Source organism: Hylobates moloch, unplaced genomic scaffold (assembly GCF_009828535.3).
Source record: "Hylobates moloch isolate HMO894 unplaced genomic scaffold, HMol_V3 SCAFFOLD_1, whole genome shotgun sequence".
NCBI lineage: Eukaryota > Metazoa > Chordata > Mammalia > Primates > Hylobatidae > Hylobates > Hylobates moloch.
Window position 1 is genome coordinate 1,795,631 of NW_026652276.1, and position 20,383 is coordinate 1,816,013.

The following is a 20,383-nucleotide window of genomic DNA, read 5'->3' on the forward strand; positions in this document are numbered from 1 at the left end:
AGACCCCAGGGGCTGGCCTGAGATCTCACAAGAAACCAGGGCACTCCAAGATCCTGAACTGGAAATGGTTTAGAGCACTTCTCTGGGTCTGGCTGAGTTACCCCAGTGGGAAAACGGCCTGGGAGGGCTGGGTTTGAGGGGCTGGGGTCAAAGTTGGAGAGTGCCTCTCCCAGAGGAGGGATCTAGCTGGGGGGACCTCCAGAGCTCTCATCCATCAGGTTTTCACCCCTCTGAGCCTCCATTCTCATCTGCAAGGTGGGACCAGTCAGTGCATGGCCCCAGGAGCTGGGCAACAGACCTGGATAGGGATGCCTGGACCCCCACCCTTACCTGCAGGCAGCGCAGCACCACAAGTGCCCCAGGGAGCTTGCAGCCCCCCCTCCCCACCTCACCTGCCCACCCACTGGGACCTGTGGCCTTGGGCAGAGGCTGCCTGCCCAGGGCTGCCCTCTCCTGGTTCTGGTGTGCCGGTGCACTTCCATCCCCATTCAGGACTTTCTGTTTCCTGAAAGCCCGGATCATCAGAACCTGGAAAGACCTTAGCAAGGGTCTGACCCAGCCCCTCCTTCCCCCAGGGGAGACAGGGAGGGGTGGAGGAGGTCTCGTTCAGTCCAGGTGTCCTCTGACTGCGAGTCCGCTGAGCTCTCTCCAAAGGCAGAGATGGATGTCACCAGGCGGGGACCACCTCCCCTGCACACCCTGGTTTTCTGCGTCTCCAGGCATCCTGCCCTGGACTGGGGTCCGTATGCAGGTTCAGGAGGGGATGGCAAGAGCCAGTGCGCACACAGAGCGGCTGTGGGGATGGGCAGGGGACGCGTGTCCAGTGACAGAGGATGACGGTGTCCTTCCCAGCTGGGTCTGGAACTAGCCCTTCCTCACCTGTGTCCCTCAGGAATCTTTTTCCAGGTGGCAAACTAACGCAGGGAGAAAAGTTTATCTTAGACAAATCCACATGGGTTGTGCAATAGGAATTTCTTCTTTTTTGGAGATCCCAAATGCCCATTTGCTAAATGTCCAGGAGTGGGTGGTCCCACCCCACGGGCCGCCCATGAGCCTCGGCCTTGTGCCTGGCCAGCTGGGAAGGAGGCAAGGAGCTGGGAGGAGAGCACCTCCCTTCCCTTCCAACCGAGTCCTTACGGGCTCCTCTGCCTTCTCGTCTTCCTGGAAGCAGGCGTCCTGGCCCCATGGTCGAGGACCCAGTGTGTGAGCAAATTTAGAATCGAGCATCCCTGGTAAGCTGCTGCAGTTGTCTTGCCACTGTTTATCTTCGAGAGCCATGGCTTAGAGAGCCCCCAGGCATTCTTACGGATAGACACCTGGAAGGATGGAGCCCCAGCCCCCTGCACTGGAGTGAGGAAGCAGCAGCACTCGCAGAGTTGGCCTCATAGGATGGGCTGCACAGTTCCGTCTGGGAGGCCTCGGCATCAGCAACCTGCAGTCCCAGGGCTCTCGGAGGACCAGGGCATCCGTGCAGAAGCTCGGGCCCCGCCCGGGGCTCCCGGAGGAGCAGGGCATCCGTGCAGAAACTCAGGCCCTGCCCAGGCCTTCTGAGTGGGCCTCTGTGCAGGTGACAGAGGGGCACACCTGGAGTGTCTTGGAAGAGGCAGGAAGGGTGGTCTGACCCTTACCTGCTGGGGCCGCCCTGAGACTGGGCTTCCTTTCCCACTCCAGTCTTTGCTGCGCGCTCTGGGCAGGTGCCTTCCCTTGCGGAGCCTGTTTCCTCTCCGGGGAGATGCGGACAATAAGAACAGCGCTGACCCTGCTGGGAGCCGAGGATTTCAGGGGACAGTCCATGGAGGGGTGTGGCACAGAGCAGCTGCTGGGGACACGAGCTGGAATGGCGCAGACCTTTCTCACCAAGCGGTGATGCTGTTGTGGGGAGACCCACCTCCCCCCTCACCTGAAGCAAGTATCTGCCTATTTGATCAAACAAGGAGGTAACTGATGGCCTTCCGGGGGTCACGCTCTGCCTTCTGGCAGGCAGGTCTCTTGGGCTCTATCTTTGGCTTGGCTCTGGGTCCCCCTTGGAGCTGGCCCCTGTGTCCCCAGAGACCCATATGTCAGGAGGACTGAGGGATGCAGGTATCGGCGTACCTCCTCGTCCCACCTCACTCCTCGTGGTCCCTCTAACTCCAGCCTCAGCTGCAGCAACGCGCTCCGCCCAGGCCTCACCTCACCTGCAGCTCCTGCTCCTACTTCCTGCTTCCTCCCTGACTTCTCGAGATCACTGCTCTGGAAGCCTGCAGGAGCCCAGTGGGCACCCCAAACATGAAGTGGGGGAGTTTATCCCACGGGGCAGCCCCCAGCCAGTGGAGATGGGAGACAGTGGAGTGGATGCACACGCCTCCTTCTAGGCTGAGGATCAGAAGCCCCGGGGCATGCCCCCTGCTGCCCGCAGCAGCACCAAGACCGCAACTCACCCTGTTTCTCCTTCCCTGCTCTCTTGCTCCCAGTACTACATTCCCACTGCCTGGGTCACTTCCCAGGTAGAGCACATGCCCATGCACACAAACCACACACACCACACACATGCACACGGGCACACACATGCACACGAACACACACATGCACACACCCCTACACACCCCACACCCACCCGCTCAGCACACACCACACACATGCACACAGACACAGTACACACACACACCCCCCACACACACAACCTACACCCCACCCACAGAGCACACAGTGCACACATGCACATGGACACAGTACACATGCATGCACACATACACACACCCCACCCATGTGTGTACAGAGCACCACATGCAGGCCTCCCCCACACACAATACACAGACATGCACATATACAAGTACACACCCCACACCCCACCCACATAGCTCACAGCACACTCATGCAGGCCCCCCCCACACACACAATACACAGACATACACCCATGCACATGCCACACCCACACATCCCACACATGCATCCAAGCACGCAAACACAAATACACATGCACATACACGTGCACAGACACACACACCACCTCACACATGGACATGCACATGCATGCACACTCACACGCACACGCACACACATTCTTTAGGCTGAGACAACACTGGCTAAATGTTGATGCAGTGTCTGGGTGCGGCTGTTGGAGGCTTTGGGTCCTCCAGAAAGAGGAAGATGAGCGGGCGTCTCCCGCCTTCTGTTGCTCCAAGGGTGTGGGGGCCGTGGGCCCTTCCCTTCCCCGGGTCCCTTTCCTCCCGTGCAGCCAGGCCAGGCCACCCCAGCCCAGCCTCGTGCCCGTGGAGATTCCTCCTGCTTCCCCAAGGCACTGGGGCCCTGGCCGGCCTCTCAGGAGACGTTTCCACCAAGAAGCGCAGGGCCCTCAGGTGCCTGTATCAGGGCATGTGGAGTGTGGGTCCCGTCATGGGATTCAGGCACCTGTCACAGCCCACCTGGAAAGCTGGTGCTTCTCTCCCCGAGTCATGAGAGGGCTGCCTCTGCCCTGTGTCCCCATCCCTGGCTCCAAGCCTGAGAGAAGGAGGCTCTGCCTGAGAGAGGCATGACCTGCCCGCCTCGCTGACTCTATCAGCTTCTCTCTGTGGTGAGCCCAGCCCAGGCCAGCTCCAGACAGCCGAGTCCCTGGGCCAGGGGCCTCAGCTGACAGGGAGGTTCAGGGCTGCAGCCCGTCTGCTCACATCGTGTAATGACCACAACCCTAGAGTTCCAGGAGGAAGCATCTCAGAAAAGACCCTCGTGGGTGTGGGGAGCTGCCTGCCTTGCCTCCAGGGCTAGGGCCACGCTGGTGGTCGGGAGCCTGGAGCCCCTTCTCCCCTCCAGCCTGTGTTCAAAGTCTTGGCTTTTGGCCAGACCTGGGCATGGAGCCAGGGGCCTGGCGGGTCCACAGGCTTCTGTCCTGTGCAGCGTTACCAGATTTGGCAAAAAAAGGAAAAGAAAAAGAAAGAAAAACAGGTAAAATGGGAATTTCAGTTAAACAAGGATGCTTATCAGTATGAATATGTCCCTGGCAATATTTGGGACACGCTTATACTAAAAAAAGTATTCATTCATTATTTGAAATTTACATCTAACATGGCATCTTGTACTTTTTTTCAGGACAACTAGGGTCCCAAGGGCCCCCCACAACCCCAGCCCCACTCGACCCCAGGCTAGGTTCCCCTTTGTTTCAGGAGAAGCCTCTCAGGCCCTGAACTGGGACCTGGTCAGGAATTCTGGGTTGGTTAAAGGAAGGAATTATATCTTTTTTTAAAAGAAGAAGCAAATGGGCCTTAAACAGTTTAGCTTTCAAATCTGCCACCTTTACGGGACAGTCTTGTGACATGGTGGGGGCTTTTCTCTGACTGTCTCCTGCCATGCATCGTTACCAGGAGGCCCAGCCGTGCAGCATCCGGTGGGAACAGCGCCCCTGGGGTGCACCTCCGCTACGCCACCTCCTCATTCCTAGCTTGGTTTCCTGAGAACGGAGCCTTCAGACGCCCGTGATCTGAAATCTGAAGTCAGGTCCACCTGGATTTTCGCTACTTTGGTTCTAATCTTTTAAAGCTGTCACACCTGCATCTAATTTGACAGTTTTTAGTGATTTTCACTGTAGGTAGGCCTCTCCAAGTCAACTTAGTTTTAATCCAAAAAGCTCTTTCTTTTCATGTTCATTAGAATTCAAGACATTTAGTTATTTTATTTAAATAACAAGGACAATTGGCACCGGTGGGGTTGGGAACCCACGTAGGTGACTGTCAGAGGGCGCCCTTATCCTCACTCCTTGGGTACCTGGGCTCTGTCCTCGGGTTTATGGAGGGAGCAGAAGACAGCAGCTGAGAAGTGAGTGGGCAGTGAGGGTGGGGAGGGCCACGTTCCCTGTGGCTCAGTGAGGACAGCAGGGTGGCCGGCCTGCGGGCACGGTGGGCTCTGACACTGACTGGCTGGGTGGACCTGGACCAGGCACTAACACAGGCTCGGAGAGGAGGCAGGCAGGACACAGCCAGGCAGGAGGCCGCATCCCTTGCTGAGACCGAGGACATCAAGGACACGGACTGGGGGGATGGGGGTGGGGTGGGCTGTGAGGAAGCCGCGTCCCCTGCTGGGACCGAGGACATGGGACAGGGTGATGGGGGCAGGGGTGGGCTGCAAGGAGGCTGTGTCACCTGCTGGGACCGAGGACATGGGACAGGGTGATGGGGGCTGGGATGGGCTGTGAGGAAGCCGCGTCCCCTGATGGGACCGAGGACATGGGACAGGGTGATGGGGGCAGGGGTGGGCTGCAAGGAGGCTGTGTCACCTGCTGGGACCGAGGACAACGAGGACAGGGACAGAGGGATGGGGGTTAGGGTGGGCTGCCGAGGAGGCCGCCCGAGGGTCCTGGGCTCTGGGAGGGGTGGACAGGTTCCAGGCAGCGAGCAGAGCCCCAATGCCGAAGCAGGGGGCATGTTCCTGGGGCCCTGATGGCGGGCTGGTGAGAGTGGAGCTGGGAAGCGAGTCAGCAGCAGGAGCCTGGGCTCTGAGGCCAGACGTGGGAGCCGTGTGGACTTTCCAGAAGCCTCCCTGGCAGCCGAGGGGAGGGAGGCTTGAATATGGCCTGTCTGCTCCGGAACACAGGTCCAAATCTGGTCACCATGATGGCGGTGTCATGACGGGGCCTTTGGGAGCGGTTTGTCGGTGAAGAGGGGCTGGTGCTTCCTGTCCGGTGTGGGTCAACCCTCTCGGGAGCACCTCTGTTATAAAGGCAAGCTCAGCTTCCTCTTGCCACGGGGCCCCTTTGATTCCCAGACGTGCTGTGGAGCAGCACAAGGCCCTCCCCGAGGTCGCTGCCCAGGCTTGGACTCTCCAGCCTCCAGAAGTGTGAGCTGAACAAACTTCTGCCCTTTATAAATGCCCAGTCTGTGGCATTCAGTGAAGACCAAGACAAGGGGACAGGGAGGAGCACGCAGGAGGCACAGCCCTCCAGAGCCCATGTCCGGGCGTACTGTGTCTTTAGGACTTTAAATCATGAACAAGGGTCTGTGCTTGGCCTGTTCCTCCAGGAAACAGAGGTGGGCTGGGCACAGGCCTGGGCACCCCAGGCTCAGTGACATCCGCGATAGCCCAGGCTTGGTGTTCCCAAGCTGGACAGCAGGGGGCACCAGAGACCGCCCGATCTCTGCACTGCCAGCGGTGCCCGCAGCCCGGCACTGCCTGGTTGGCTTGGGACCCACCAGTGCCCACCAAGACCGTCTTGTGTGTGTCAGCATGTTCTCGCCCCAGGCAGACGAGACTTCCAGAGGCCTCCGATGCATCCACGGTGGGTGGGGACTGTGCGGGGCAGGGGCAGGGGCAGGGGCAGGGGCGGGGGCGGGGGCTGGGTCAGGGGAGCAGGGACCCTGCAGAGTCACCTGGAGAAATTTCAAAACCACCGAGACCTGGACCCGTTAACTCAGAATCTCACGTTAGGAAGCTAGAAATCCTGACTATTCAAAAGCTCCCAGGTGGTCCCAATGTGCCCCCAGGGTTAACAGCTACTTCTTGAGCTGGTGGCCCTGGACCTGCCCAGCACCACCTAGAGACGTGTTGGAAATGCAGATTCCCAGGTCCCTCAAGCGCGTGAATCAGAACTCTGAGTGGGAGGGGGCCAGAAAGAGACCTGCATTTTAACAAGCACCCCAGGGACTCTGAGGTCAGGCCCCAGGGAACTCTGACCCCCTCAGGCTGAGAACCGCTGCCCGTGCCTCACTGCCCGAAGTGTGCTGGGGGACCAGTAGTATCCTCAGCTCTTGGGAGCTGGTTAGGGATGCAGAGTCCCAGGCCCCCCACCTGTTGAATTAAACCTGCATTTTAACAGGACCCCTGGGGAATTCTTACAGTTTGAGAACCATTGCTCTAGGAGCTGTCACTGACCAAGAACAATATACACAATATACATGGCTTGGTGTGCAAACCCCTACAGAGGGCATTCTGGGTGGGCTGCAAGAGAGCAGGTGAGAGAGGAATGATGAGTGAGTGGCCAGGGTGGCGCCCTCCAGGGTGCAGGGGAGCCGGGGTCCTCCGGGTAGGGTCAGGGAAGGCTGTGTCCGGGCCAGCCAGGGACAGTGACCCTGCAGGACCCAGGAAGCGGGACAGTGCATGGCGGTGGGGCAGTGCAAGTGGCGAGATGGACCAGGACAGCCCGAGGGATCAGCAGCTATTGGTGGTGCTGGGTGGTTTCTTTTTAAGATGTTTTTCCTTACATAAAAATAATAAATTAAGGAACATACATATACCCAGAACGAAGAAAAACCACATATATATGCCCATAGGTCCACCGTCCAACACCATCACTACTTCTAGAGTTTTTCCACGTGTAGTCTTTTATTCAGTCATTACAAAGACACGGTACATGCTATCATATCTCATCTTTCCTAACGTCATAGGCGTATTTTCACATCGTCTTCAGACATGTGGTTATTAACAGAAGGATGATGGGCCCATCCTCTCTGGCAGCCCCATCACAGTCAGAGGTTGCGGCAGGGCCCGGCCCACCCTCACCCTCCTCCCCTGTGCATCTGGCTCCCACCTTCCCTGCTGGACTTGGAGGTCCTGGGTCCACTGCAGATGCTGGGCTGTGCATTTTCAGACAGGGCCTCCCAGACTGTTTCCTGGCTTGCCCTCCCAGGCCCTCCCTTCTTCAGCACCTCCCACGGTCGCAGAAGGCTCATTCCCATAGCAAGCTCACTCCGTGTCTGGCCACACTCCCCCCAACCCAGCTGGACACAATATTGGTGCTGGGAGAGGGGCCCAGGGATGGGAATGCTCAGGGTGGAATCTGGAATTGGATCTCTCGCTTGACTAGATCGAAGACTAGTTCCATTTCCCATGGAAAAGAGGGGACTGTCACCCACCCCGTGCAAAACAGACCTATTGAGGGCAGGACTTTGGGTGACCAAGCAGCTGATGCCACCATGGAAATAAGGACCGTGGGCTTGGTTGGTAGCTGGAAAGGTGCGCTGCCAAATCCGGGAAAAGAAAATGATGAGTTCAGAGCTTAAATTCCCAGCTCAGGGGGCAGGTAAGGAACCAGAAATCTGTGCTGTGCAGGGAAGGGCAACAAGCAGGCCTGGGTGCTCGCCTCCGCACCTGGATTTCAGAGGGGCCACTGCCCCTAAGCTCTATGTGCAAACAAACAGTTGTGCTGAGCACCTGCTTCCTCCTGGGGGCCGGAGATCTGCACACGCATGAGGCAGAGGGGGTTGCACGACCAGCCCTGGGCACTGAGGTTCTGAAGGGTTCCCCTCGGGGGGAGATTTCACAGGTGTCACCACAACGCGGTCCTGGGGAATGCAGTGCATCCCGTGGGGTCCTCGAGAGGATGCTGAGTCCCACGAGTCCTCCTAGGGCATCTTCCTAGTGAATCACTGACCTGGGTGCTCTTGCGGACCCCCAATACAACTGCCCTGAAAGAATCCATCGCCTCCTGTAGCCACAGGCTCCAGATTTCTGAAAAGGAAACCCAAAATCCAATCCGTGGGCGGCTGCCTTACAATCTGAATTAAATTAACCACCTCTCTGGGTATCTTTGGTTAAATGTATGGCATTGTGTGGGAAAAAATGAGTCCTTAAGCATTTGGATGGAGACATGTGGGCAGACTGTGATGAAGTTGGGGACCCCTGAACTCCAGAACCATGGGAAACATGAGTGAGGAGCGTCCCAGAGTCCTTAAACAGCCCCCAGGGTGACCAGGAATGACAAGGGAGACTGCCACACCAAATTCGGCCCCTGATTCAGTGGGGTGGTGGGACCCCAAGGAGCAGGACCAGGAGGAGGCTGTACTTATTGGAGAGACAGGTGAGCACAGGAACCAATGTGGTCAGTGGGGCTGCTGTGGAGTCAGAATGGCCTGACCCACAGAGACTCTTGGTGCCAGCTGCTGGTGTCCCAGGGTGGGGACAGCCTCTTGCCCACCTACAGACTGACACTTTGGATCGCAGGGAAGCTCCCACCTGGAGACAGAAGTCCATCTTAACCCCACACTTCCTACTGCAACTCTGCTCAGTGGACATGCTGCAGGCAGGTCCTGCTGACCTGGGGCTCCTCCTGCCTGCTGGTTTAAGTGGAAGCAGCGCTGGAATTATTCAGCTCCTTCTCACGCGGGAGGAAATCTGAGCCAGCCCCAGTGTTGGACGTAGCATCTCTCCTTGCGGAGAGGAAACTGGGTTTGTTTCAAGTACCAATGTTGAATTCAGTCCTAACAATTTCAGAAATGGCCTAGCCAAGATGTTTTTCTCTCAGTTTGAACTTTGGATCAGATTCCCAGAAGCTGACACCCTGATTCTGCCTGCCAGCAGGGCAACAGGAGCCCATAGTCCTCCGGTGGGGATGGAATACTCAGTTTGACTGTTCAGGCTTCTATAAAGAGGACCCTTGAGCTGGCAGCAGAGCCCATCCAGGCAGCACGGCTGGCTGAGCAGAGCCAAGGTAAGCTCTGGAGAGTCCAGGCAGAGTGGAGGGGGTGCAATTTCTTCAGTCATGGAAATTAAGGCCAATTGAGGCAGGGATTTCACCTCCAAATAGTGGTTTGAAACCACTGAAATGGAAATTGCTAGGAAAACAGTAAGAATTTTTTTTTTTTAAATCCATGCCATTTTCCCCAGGGCTGCCCATACTGGGGCTGGTAGAGGAAGCCGGCCCTGACGGATGGGTGGTCTCGCCCTTCCTGGGTTCATCCTGCTGCAGGTGGGCCTGAGTCGCAGATCAGGAAGCACCGGGAAGATGCAGGCCTGCGTGGTGCCGGGGCTGGCGCTCTGCCTCCTGCTGGGGCCTCTCGCAGGTGAGGGGCCGCTCTGGAGGGAGGCAGCCACCGGGACCCCGACAGCCCTCCTGTTCTCTCCCCTCCTGCACGCATCCCCAGGCTGGCTGCTGGGAAGCCCCAGAGCCCTGCAGCTGGCGTCGGGTGGGCCCAACCGGCTCCTGGGCGGTCCTCCTGGGTGACAGCTCTTCTCTTCCTTTGCAGGGGCCAAGCCTGTGCAGGAGGAAGGAGGTACCGTTCTCAGATTTCTTTCCTTTCATTTGCATAAGTAACTGGTGTGCAGCGGGGAGAAACTGCTGGGGAGGGCAGCGGCTTCTTATCCTAAGCAGACGCATCAGGGGCCCTGGCTCAGCTCAGGCCCCAGTGTGGAAAACATGGCCCTGGAGAACCAGCTTGGAGCTCCGCAAGCAGAGGGTCTGTGAGCTCCTTCCAGCTGGGACCCTGCCCTCCAGCCACCAGGGAACACACTGGGCAGGGGGAGCCAGGGTCCCATGACCCCTGACATTCCCACCCTCAGACCTGGGTTCCAGCCCCCAGGCCCTTCCAACTCTGAGCCCTAGCTCAGTCCGGTATCTTCAGGGCCGCCCTTGCCCAAGCTTTAGGACAGGTTATATGGGGGGTAGCGGAGGGGGTGTCTGTGCTCCCCTCTGAAATCCCAGCAGGTGGCTGCCGGTGCCCCACACCCTCCCCACACAACTCCTTCCTCAAACAGGACAGGCCTCCCCCTCCCTCTCTTCCCCTTCTTCCTCTTCCTCTGTCTCCCAGACCAGATATCCCCAAGGACCTAGATCATCACCCCACTGATGAGAGGGGACGGGCTCAGGCCCCCACTCTGGGAAGGTTGTATCACTGTGGGCACAGCTGGGAACCATCCACTTGCCTTGAGACCTCCGAGGACGGTGTCTCCAGGCAGGACCATGGGGACAGCCCCCAAGGCAGGTGTCATGTGTCTTTCAGACCCTTACGCGGAGCTGCCGGCTATGCCCTACTGGCCTTTCTCCACCTCTGACTTCTGGAACTATGTGCAGCACTTCCAGGCCCTGGGGGCCTATCCCCAGATCGAGGACATGGCCCGCACCTTCTTTGCGCACTTCCCCCTGGGGAGCACCCTGGGCTTCCATGTTCCCTATCAGGAGGACTGAACGGTGTCCAGCCCGGTGCCCGCCCACCCCACCAGGCTGCACTCAGTCGGGCCTCCGCATGCATGGAGTCCCCGCAAAAACCTGGCCCCTGCAGGAGTCAGGCCTGGTCTCACGCTCAATAAACTCTGGACTGAAGATGCACAACCAGCGTTGTGGGTTGTCTTTCAAGGACCGCTGCGCTCAGGCCCCATTTAGTTTATTTCACAAATGAAGCTGGTTTTATTTTGATTCCTGGGGAGCACTTTCATAATCTCTTTCATAAATGTGCAACGTTTCCACCCACATTGGCATCAGCAAGGGATCTTATATCCTGGGCAGGCTCAGGACTGGTTTTCTGTGTCTCTCTCTCATCCATTTCCCACAGTGATCCTGGGGGGTGCTGCAGTTCCCCCAGGTTACAGGTGAGGAAACTGAGGCAGAGACATGAGGTCACTGCCTGACTTGTTAAGGTCACACAGCTGTAGTTAGGGGGGAGCTAGATTCTAGTCCAGGCACCCCCGCTCTGGGCCACTAAGCTGGGCAGCAGGCAAACCCACAGTCAGGGCTGGGCTGACTCCACACCATGACACACCCCTGGGAGCAGTGCCCAGGAGGCAGCAGGAAACCGAACTGAGAAACCCCGTCTGTATCTGTCATCGGTCAGGGACAGCGGGGCCTGGGCAGGCTCTGTCTTCCAGGGACGGCTGTAGGCTTTGAGGATGCTGGGAGGAAGGGGGCTTCACCTGGGCACCCTGAGGCACTGGAAGGCCGGGCACTGGAGGGGATGGGCCTCCAGCAATGGGATGGCCTCTGCACAGGTGGTGAGCCCCCCATCCCTGCAGGGTGTACAAGCAGACCGTGGAGACCCACAGCTCCATCCCTTAGCTAGCGAAGACCTCGACTTAATGGGTCACTCTTCTTGGTCACTGCGAAGCCCCTGTTCCATCGGACTGACTTTCACTTGGGTCCTTCAGGGTGATGCACATTGGCATGGCATGAGGCTCACCCCATGTCCACTGCCAGCTTCTCCCTGCATCCCACACTGTCCACTCAGGCCAGGCGGCCCCTTTTCAGGCCACACACCCCCCTCACATTTCAGCTCAATTCCTGTCCCTGGAACTACCTTCCTCCATACCGCCCCCCGCTCCCCTTCTCTACAGCCTAACCCCCAAACCCACCTCCTCTAAGGCCTCTTAAAGAAAGCATTGGAAATTTTCAGAAGTTGTTCTGAACCCTGGAGACAGGTGTGGGGACCACTGCAACGGGATCTTGCAGTGAGGGAGGGAGACCAGGCTCAGCTCCGAACAGCACAGGCAGTGGGGGTTTGCGGCTGAGGAGCAGCTGGGGTCGCGGGTGGAAAACGACTAGGAGGAACACAGTGCGGGACGGGATGCTGGCTCGGCCGACCCCGCAGGGCTCTCGCTGAAGACAGGCCTGGGCCATCAGACATCCCGGGGATGCTGGGGGACCAGGAACCCGATCTAATATCCAGGGTGAGGGGCTCTGGCTAAACCAACTTAGCAGGGCTCTCTGAGAAAACTGAAGCTGACAACGCAGTGCACAGATGGGCCTGGGAGGAGGTTAGGAGGTCACCGTAGTCTGGCTGGGCAAAGAATCTTTGGCAAAGTCTAGTTCCAGGACCTCTTGCTCTCTCTCCTTCCCTCCCCTGTTCTTCCTCTCTCCCTCTCTTCCTCCAACCTTCTCCCTCCTCTTACCCCTTTCCTTCTCCTTTCCCTCGCTTTTCTGTCACATTCTTTTTTTTTTTCATTACGATAAAACTTCACAAATTGTTTCCATCTTAACCACATTTTAGTGACATTAAGCTCATTCACGGAACCGTGCAGCCATCACCACCAGCCCTCTACAGACCCTTTTCATCTTTCAAGGCTGAAACTCTGTCCCCACTAAACACGAACTCCCCATTTCCCCTGCCCAAGACCCTGATTACCCCTTTCTACTTTCTGTCTCTATGACTTTGACTCCTCTAGGGGCCTCGGCTGAGTGGATCATGCGGTGTTTGTCTTAGGACTTGCTCCTTTCCCTCGGCAGAGCGTCCTCAATGTTCATGCTCGTGGCAGCAGGTGTCGGCGTTCCCTTCCTTTTAAAGGCTGAGTGATGTTCCAGTGTGCATGGACCACATTTGCTTATGCGCGTATCCATCAATGGGCAGGGACAGCGGGGGACGCTTCCCTTTTTCATTTATTATAAATAATGCTGCTGTGAACGTGGGGTAAGGACGCCCCTTGGAGCCTCGGCTTTCGGTCCCCTGGGCTTGTGCCCGGAAAGGGAGTGCTGGGCCACGTGGGTGTCCGTGTTTGATTTTCTGGGACCTGCCCCCCCGTCTCCCGCCCCGGCCGCCGCGTCTCACTCCCCGCCGCGGTGCGAGGGGCCCCGTGCCCCGCACCCTTCCAACCCGTGTTTTGCTGTTTTTTGACTCTGGGCGTCCCAGGGGTGCAGCGGCCCCTCCGTGGGGCCCTGGTTTGCTTGCACCTCTTCATCTGCTCACCGGCCGCGAGTGTGTCTTCTTCAGACAGACGTCTGAAGGTCAAGGCTCCTGTGAAGCCGGCCGTCTTTGCGGCAGTGTGAGGCTCCCTCTTTATTCTGGATCTGGCCCCGTGTCGGAGGCGTGCTCTGCAGGCACTGCTCCCATTGCTGGCAGCCTTTTCTCTCCGTGGCCGCCCGGCCGCCCATCAGAGGCGTTGCAGACGCCCACCCTCGCCAGCGCAAAGACAAACGCCGGTGGCCGCGGACTCGCTAGCGGTCAGGAGCACCCCGGCTGGCGGGCACCACAGAGGCGCGGTCCTCCGGCGTCTAGATCTGCCATGTGGCGCGCGCCGGAAGCGGCCCTGAGGCCGGAAGTGGGCCTAGAGCGCCGCGGCCCCGAGATGAAGCCGGCGGTAGACGAGATGTTCCCCGAGGGCGCCGGGCCCTACGTGGACCTGGACGAGGTGGCACGGGCCCGGCGGGAGTCCCCGAGCGTGGGGAGCGGGGAAGGGGGAGCGGAAGGGCGGCCTCTGGTGCGCGGGTCCCGGGGAGGGGAGGCCGGGCGGGTGGGCGATGGGCGCGGCTCCCAGGCTCCCTGCCCCGCGGAGAGCAAATCCCGGTTTCACCGAACACCTGGTGAAAGGCGGCGACCGACCGCGGCGGGAAGCGTGTGCCCTAGCCCGGGGGACCAGGAGGCGCAGCCTGAGGGTTGAGTGCCTGCTGGGTACCCCCAAGGGCCCCGGGAACACACTCGTGGTCAAAGGAGCTGCGTTTGCTGCTCTTCGATGGCTGCAGCATCCCATGGGGGCCCGCGGTGCGTCTCCATAACGCGGGTGGGGAATCAAGCTCGTGTGGGATTTGAGCTCGTGTTAGGGGATTTGGGGGAAGAAAGTGGGCTTTGCTGTGCCTTGGAAGCGAGGATAATTCTCTGACTGGGCCTCTTAATCTTAACTAGAATGAGGGAAAACTGGAGCAGCCGTCATTCCTGTCGGAGCGGAAAAGGGGATGTCTGGCATTTATGTGCTTTGTGTACTGGCCTCGTTCTTCTTTTTAATTATACAGGATTATACAGTCGTCTTGGGGTTTTTTTGGTCTCTATTGTGTTCACAGAGTGACCTTGTCTGATGTGAGCGTTCTGAGATGGTTTATGGTCAGCAGGAGAGCACCGCAGCCTAGCGCAGAGTGGCAGGCCAGCTCCTTTATGTCAGGGCCTCATGTGCTATTTCTCAAAGCTTAGGGGGTACAGAGGTGGTCAGAGGCAGCCCTTGTGCCTGTGGAAGTAATAGCATGGCAGAGAGGCTGATTGCAAATACCAGGTGTCACAGAAAGCCGAAGGCGCACCGACGGATGGGCCCTCAGGGCTTTGAGGGGGCTCAGCAAAGGTACAGCTGAGGAGTCGACTCTGTGGCCAAATGCTGGGGGACACATTGGTGTTTGCCAGGTAGGCGGGGATGAAGGCCCGGCGGGAGCAGAGTCCTGGGCTGGGGGATGCCGACTGGCTCACCAAGGGAAGGGAATGTTGTGTCGTTTAACATGGTTGAGCGTGCAGTGCCAGAGAGAGGGGAGACAGTGGGTAGGGACCAGATCATGAAACCATCTGGAACCATGCTAAAGAGGGTGGCTCTGTGCACCCCGCTTCCGAAGCACTTCCACTAAACCCAGGCTTCTCCGTCCTGTTTTAAAGTCACAGCCCTAGGCGATGTGGAGCCACCGGAGGGCTTGACAGTGGGGAGTGAGAGGCTCCGACTTGCTCTGTAGGATGGCAGCATTTAGGGGTGAGAGGGTAGAAAAATGGGAGCAGGGAGAACAGGAGAGTTGAAGAGGGTGTGAAAGAGGCAGATGGAGGTAGGGACGAGCTCAGCCCAGTGTTTAAGTGGTAGAATGCGTGTGGCTTACTGTGGTGATGGGGACAGGGAGGGAGGCTGAGAAGCCATGGGAGGAGGCTGAGCGTCCTGGCTTTTCTGAGAGTGTCTGAAAGGGAACAAGGGCATGCAGCTACGGGGGGGGTCAGGGCAGGGTTGAGCAAGCGGCCTTGTGAATGCTGAGGCCAGGGCAGCAGCAGGACCTGTGGCCAGCTGTCCAGGGTGCTGCTGTCAGAGGAATCTGCTCCCTCTGTCGCCGGTTGACTCTAAACAGGATCCCAAATCCTGAGGGCTTCAGATTGCCCAGCTTGGGTTGTGACATGGTTTTTCCACTGCTGTGGAGTTGTGGCAGTGGACGGTCCATGATGGCAGCCGGCACCGGAACCTCAGAGGCAGAGCAGGTCGGTTTCCTCGGGGAAGTGGTTTCATTCCCAGAAGAGAGAGGGAAGGGATCCTGAGCGGAGGCGATGGGCTCAGTTTCACATGTGTGTGGCCTCTGGTGATGTCCAGCGGGGGATCGGGGGATCTGAAACCTCTCCTGGAGGGTTACAGAGAAGTCGTGGTGCTTAGGGCAGTGGTAGGTTTCTTTTTTAAAGGCAGAGAGGAATCAAGGAACAGAAGCCCTTGAGAGGCCTTAAAAATCATTCTTTTGAATTCCTCCCTCCGCCTCCCCACAATACACATTCCTTTGTCTGGAACTAAAATGTTGACTCCGACTTGAGCCTGTTTCCCCTCACCCATCTTCCTTTTCTGTCCCTGCAATGCACTTACCACCTGTTCTTTCAGAAAACACAGCTGACATAACCTTGCCTTTCCATTCCCCAGGCGGGAGGCAGCACCGGGCTCTTGATGGACTTGGCAGCCAATGAAAAGGCCGTTCATGCAGACTTTTTTAATGGTAAGGATGCTTGGAATGGGATGCCAGATTTAATCTGAATATTTCTTCTCTAGGTTAAGGCAGTGAAGCAACTTGGTGACATGAATAATTTGTATCATAAGGCGTTAGAGCCCTGTGCTCCTCTCAGAATGCAGTGCAGCCTCTGTGGAGCGACACAGGCTGTGGCCACTGGCAGGCAGCCTTATTTTTCAGGAGAAGAGTAGCATGAAATTGTTCCCAGCTTGCACCCAGTAGTTGAGTTTGAGCTCTGGCATGCGTGTTACACGTGCCTGCGGACACCTCAGACTAGCCAGGTCTGGCCCCTTACCCCACACACGGCCACAGGAACCCTGTCTGGCTCCCTGTCTCCGCCCTCTCCAGGTAGCCGGTTTCTTTTCCTCTCCCAGCCCACCTGTGTTTGCCTGCCTGGGTTCTCGTGCCCTCAGCTGCCTTTGCAGAGGGACAGCCATACTCCAGCTGTTGCCCAGCTCTGAAATCAGGACGCAGGATGCGTTTCCCTCTTGATTTAACTTCATTAACTGGATTTAGCTTCAGTGCTAGTTACCAAAAACATGGGTAAACCAAATAAACAGTGAAAAGCAAACTTTCTGTAACATCTTCAGACCTGCTAGAGGGAATATTTCTCATTCTCTTCTGATTTCTTCAGGCCTTGTTCCTATAGATTATATTAACCTTTACTGTGGGTTCAAATAATAAGTAAACAACATAGGTTTCTTACTCCAGAGAGTGAGGTGGCGTTTTTCATCCTGTTTTAATGCATGGTGCTTGCCTCTGCAGAAAGCTCTTGTTACTAGTTAACAGCTAGGATGTGACCTTGCCACGTCGGTTTCTAACTTACCAGAGACCGCCTGCCATCCTGAGTCCCTGCTGCTTTCTCAGGCTTACCGTCAGCCAGCCATTGCCTGAGGGGAGCAGCCAAGCTGCTGAGTTGGGGTGCAGGCTTTCCCAGGGTGCCTGGCCATGCCCCTGAGGCAGCATTCTTGCTGCTACCAACTGGAGTCAGAACTGGGGCAGGTGACATTTGAGACGAGCCTGGAGAACTGAATAGCATTTATTTCAATTCTTTATGCCAGAGCGAGGTGGGAGAAGGGTGTTGCCTTCAGAGGGAACAAATTGTGCAGAGCTGCAGAGCGCTCTCCAAAGCTGCTTTGCGAAAACACCAGCTCCCCAGGGCGACTTTGAAGCTTCTTCACGTGGGCAGGATTGGGCAGTTGCTAATGCTGGCACCACACGCTTGCATTTTGATGATCTAGTCCCATTTATCCTCTGCCAGCGCGTTGGTTAGGGGCGATTGCTGTGTTGTAGTGTTTGAGTTCACATGACTTCCAGAGTCAGCCCTTGAATCCTGACAGGAAAGCATCTCTGAGGGACCCAGGCCCTACCTGTCAGGTGAGCACCCAGCAGCCTGAGCACTGTGGGTGCGTGTCTGCCTTTGAGCCTCGGCCAGTCAGGGAGGGAATGCGGGAGAGCTCTGTGTCCCCTGCCTGCCCACCCACTAAGTTCACAAAGCACTCACTGTCCCGTCAGGTTGTGACAACCCCATGTGTTCAAGAAGCCATTTACTTTGAGAGACCTCTGTGGGCTGTGGATGGGGCTTCTGCTAAGTCATTTTTACTTGTCAAACAGATGGGTTTTGCTGGGCTGTTATACCCTGTGCACCAGGGTTCTAGCCATGAAAGAGACTCACTCTCTTCCCTCGCCGTGTCTTACAAAATTGTGCGTCCAGACAAGTCAGCAGGCAGGGGCTGGACTGTGACAAGAGCCCTGGCAAAGCGTGGACGGCGTTTCCGGGAGCACAGCAGAGGGAGGTTTCTCCAGAGGGGGCAGCAGAGCAGAGGTTGGAAGGTGTGGAGTCAGCCAGGCCCGGGACTGCGCAAAAGTGCCCCAAGCAGCAGAACCACAACCAGCAGTCGGGAGGCAGTGAGGACGTGGGGGTGCATCAGTGTGGCTGGGGAGAGTCGGGACCTTCTGCAGTATCCAGAGATGCCTCAGGGACGCCACCCTCCCCGGGAAGGCTGGATGCCGTGGTGCCAGCAGGCTCCTGGCTCTTCGCTCTGACCCTCCAGGAGTTGAACCTCCTCTTTCTAGTTCATAATTCCTACCGCGTATTTTCAGTGCACAGTACATGTGGGTGGGCTTTTAGTTGTATTTTCACCTCCCATTGTGAAAGTGATGATTGCCTGTAGTAGGGAATTTGAAAAACACAGAAAACTAAACAGAAGGACAAAATCTTTCCTGGGGGGCCTGATTTTGATCACCCAAGGCAGGGCACTACATGTTTGCTGCGTTTCTTCCAGCGGGAACAGGCCTTAGCGGGTGTTTCTCAGGCTTGGGTATCATTCACACTCCCTTACTGGAGGCTTCACCTTTCTGCAGCCTAGCCCGGCTTTCTCATGCTCACAGCGGCAGCCGGCCGGTTTCCCTCTGCTCTCAAGGACCCAGCACGTGCCTCCCAGCTTCATCTCTCCCCGGCCCCAGCAGCGAGGGCAGCATCTTGGGCGCCCCTGCACTCGTGGGTGCAGACATGGCACTGGCGTGTCCTGAGTGCTGAGTTGTGGCTGTGCGGTGATGTCCATGGGACTCAGAACAGCCCTGCATGCATCTTCTTAGGATTGTCTTTTAAATGAAAGCAAGAAAGCACTCTAGCCAACACTCTCCCCTTGGACTACATGTACGAGCCCTGGTTAGCTAAAACTGAAAGTCTGTTACGGGGAAAAGTCTTTTATTTCATTAAATCGTTGACAGTTATCTCTGTGTTTTGGACTACCATATAATTCATTCTGAAGTGATTTCTTCAGCCCTTACCCTTGTATGTGTAAATACGTGGTTTTGCTTATTTCCCTAGATTTTGAAGATCTTTTTGATGATGATGACATCCAGTGAGATGCCCTCTGGCAGCAGGCGGGGCCAGGCCGTTGGTACAGAGCCGCAGTGTGAGCCTGCCCAGGACGGTTTCAGGTGGTTTGAAAGAACACGTCGAAATCCCTTGAATTTAGGACCTGGTTAACCAAGAAAGATAAGAATGTTCTTAACGACCTAGATGAGGCTGTTCATCTCTGAACGTGATCAGGTTTTGTCCTCACTCCAATTAAAAGAAAGCATTGTCACATGCAGAGTGATCTCTGTCTTGCACTTTTGAGTGAATGTTGCAGTCCCTAAAAGTCTCTGTGTGTTCGTGTGTGCATGCATGTGCACGTGTGTGTCGGCACGCTGAGAGAACCATGTTTGTCTGATAGCAAATACCGTGTGTTAAGGTGCTGTATGTGCTGGAGCAGGAGGCAGTGCGGGCTGTGCACAGCTGGGCCTGCTAACAGCACTTGGAGGACCTTGCCACAGGGCCACCCTTCCGCTGTGGGCAGGTTTGCACTGTGTGTGTCTGTCAGCACAGTGGACCTTATGCTGTGCTCCAGCCTCCACGTCAGGGCAGCTGCACCACAAACGCGAGGCTTAAGAACTAGGACGACAGGATGCGACTTTGCAGGAGACGCCTTCTACGTGGAAATGCACATTGGTCCATTTCAAAGGAGAGTGTAACACCCATGCGGGAAGCGGGGTCTTGTTTCCTGGAGGCCCAGCTCAGTAATCGACAGTGGCTGTAAAGCAGTGAAGTTGCTGTTTGACATCCATCTCGAAGTGAAGAGCGTTTCTCAGACCAGGAGACGCCCAGGCCCAGGACTTCAGCAGTTCCCATTTTCAGAGTTAAAGCCCCTCAATGGAGGGACCTGCTGTCCCCGCTACTGAGAACCAGCTGAAGGGTGTCACCTTGTCATGTTTACAGAAGAGACATTTGTACTGGAGGCCAGGTGAGATTTTAAGCAGAACCGAATGTCAGCTCTGCCTCCTTTTCTCGTGAGTGCTGAGTGGGTTTCCACCCTGTCCTCCTGATGAAGCTCCTGTCCTGTTGGGGCTCGGCAGCTCGGGACTGCCCAGGACAAGCCAGCAGCCCTCCATGGTTCCCGTGCTGCAGCGAGGGCAGTCGGAGCACAGGGTCCGTGGGAAGGCAGGAGAGCAGACTGCAGTGTCGGAAGGCCCTCTGTTGGAAAGTCTGCACTGGGCTGCACACTGAGGCTGCCGCTTTGTTTCTGCGACCCACGTGGCTTATCTGCAGGCGAGGAGCAGGGTTTCCAGCAGCCAGGCTGCATGCCGTCTGCACTTTGAGAGGGTGGGGGTTTTTCAGTGCTGTGTTCTTGCGATTCATTCGTGAGAGTCGTCTTTACAGTTTCATAAGTGGATTCCTCAAAGCAGGCCTAGAGGGCTCTGTGGGGAACAACTAGGTATTTGGGTGAATTCTGTGGT

At 56.9% G+C, this 20,383-nt stretch overlaps 2 protein-coding genes across 3 annotated transcripts; both read left to right on the plus strand.

The window, feature by feature from the left end:
- Window positions 1–6,165: 6,165 nt before the first annotated feature.
- OTOS (otospiralin) lies at window positions 6,166–11,008 on the plus strand. The gene is made up of 5 exons (XM_032762086.2): window positions 6,166–6,244; window positions 9,319–9,391; window positions 9,568–9,743; window positions 9,927–9,953; window positions 10,680–11,008. Exons 3-5 carry the CDS (start codon window positions 9,611–9,613, stop codon window positions 10,862–10,864), a joined length of 345 nt encoding a protein of 114 aa, XP_032617977.1. The 5' UTR covers window positions 6,166–6,244; window positions 9,319–9,391; window positions 9,568–9,610; the 3' UTR covers window positions 10,865–11,008.
- Window positions 11,009–13,629: 2,621 nt separating this feature from the next.
- On the plus strand, window positions 13,630–19,200 carry COPS9 (COP9 signalosome subunit 9). Of its 2 annotated transcripts, none has more exons than XM_032762129.2 (3): window positions 13,630–13,791; window positions 16,015–16,087; window positions 18,933–19,200. In XM_032762129.2, exons 1-3 carry the CDS (start codon window positions 13,666–13,668, stop codon window positions 18,968–18,970), a joined length of 237 nt encoding a protein of 78 aa, XP_032618020.1. In that variant the 5' UTR covers window positions 13,630–13,665; the 3' UTR covers window positions 18,971–19,200. The 2 variants fall into 2 exon arrangements, with proteins under 2 accessions (XP_032618020.1, XP_032618010.1); XM_032762119.1 differs by lacking the exon at window positions 13,630–13,791 and adding an exon at window positions 13,801–14,141.
- The last annotated feature ends 1,183 nt before the right edge of the window (window positions 19,201–20,383 follow it).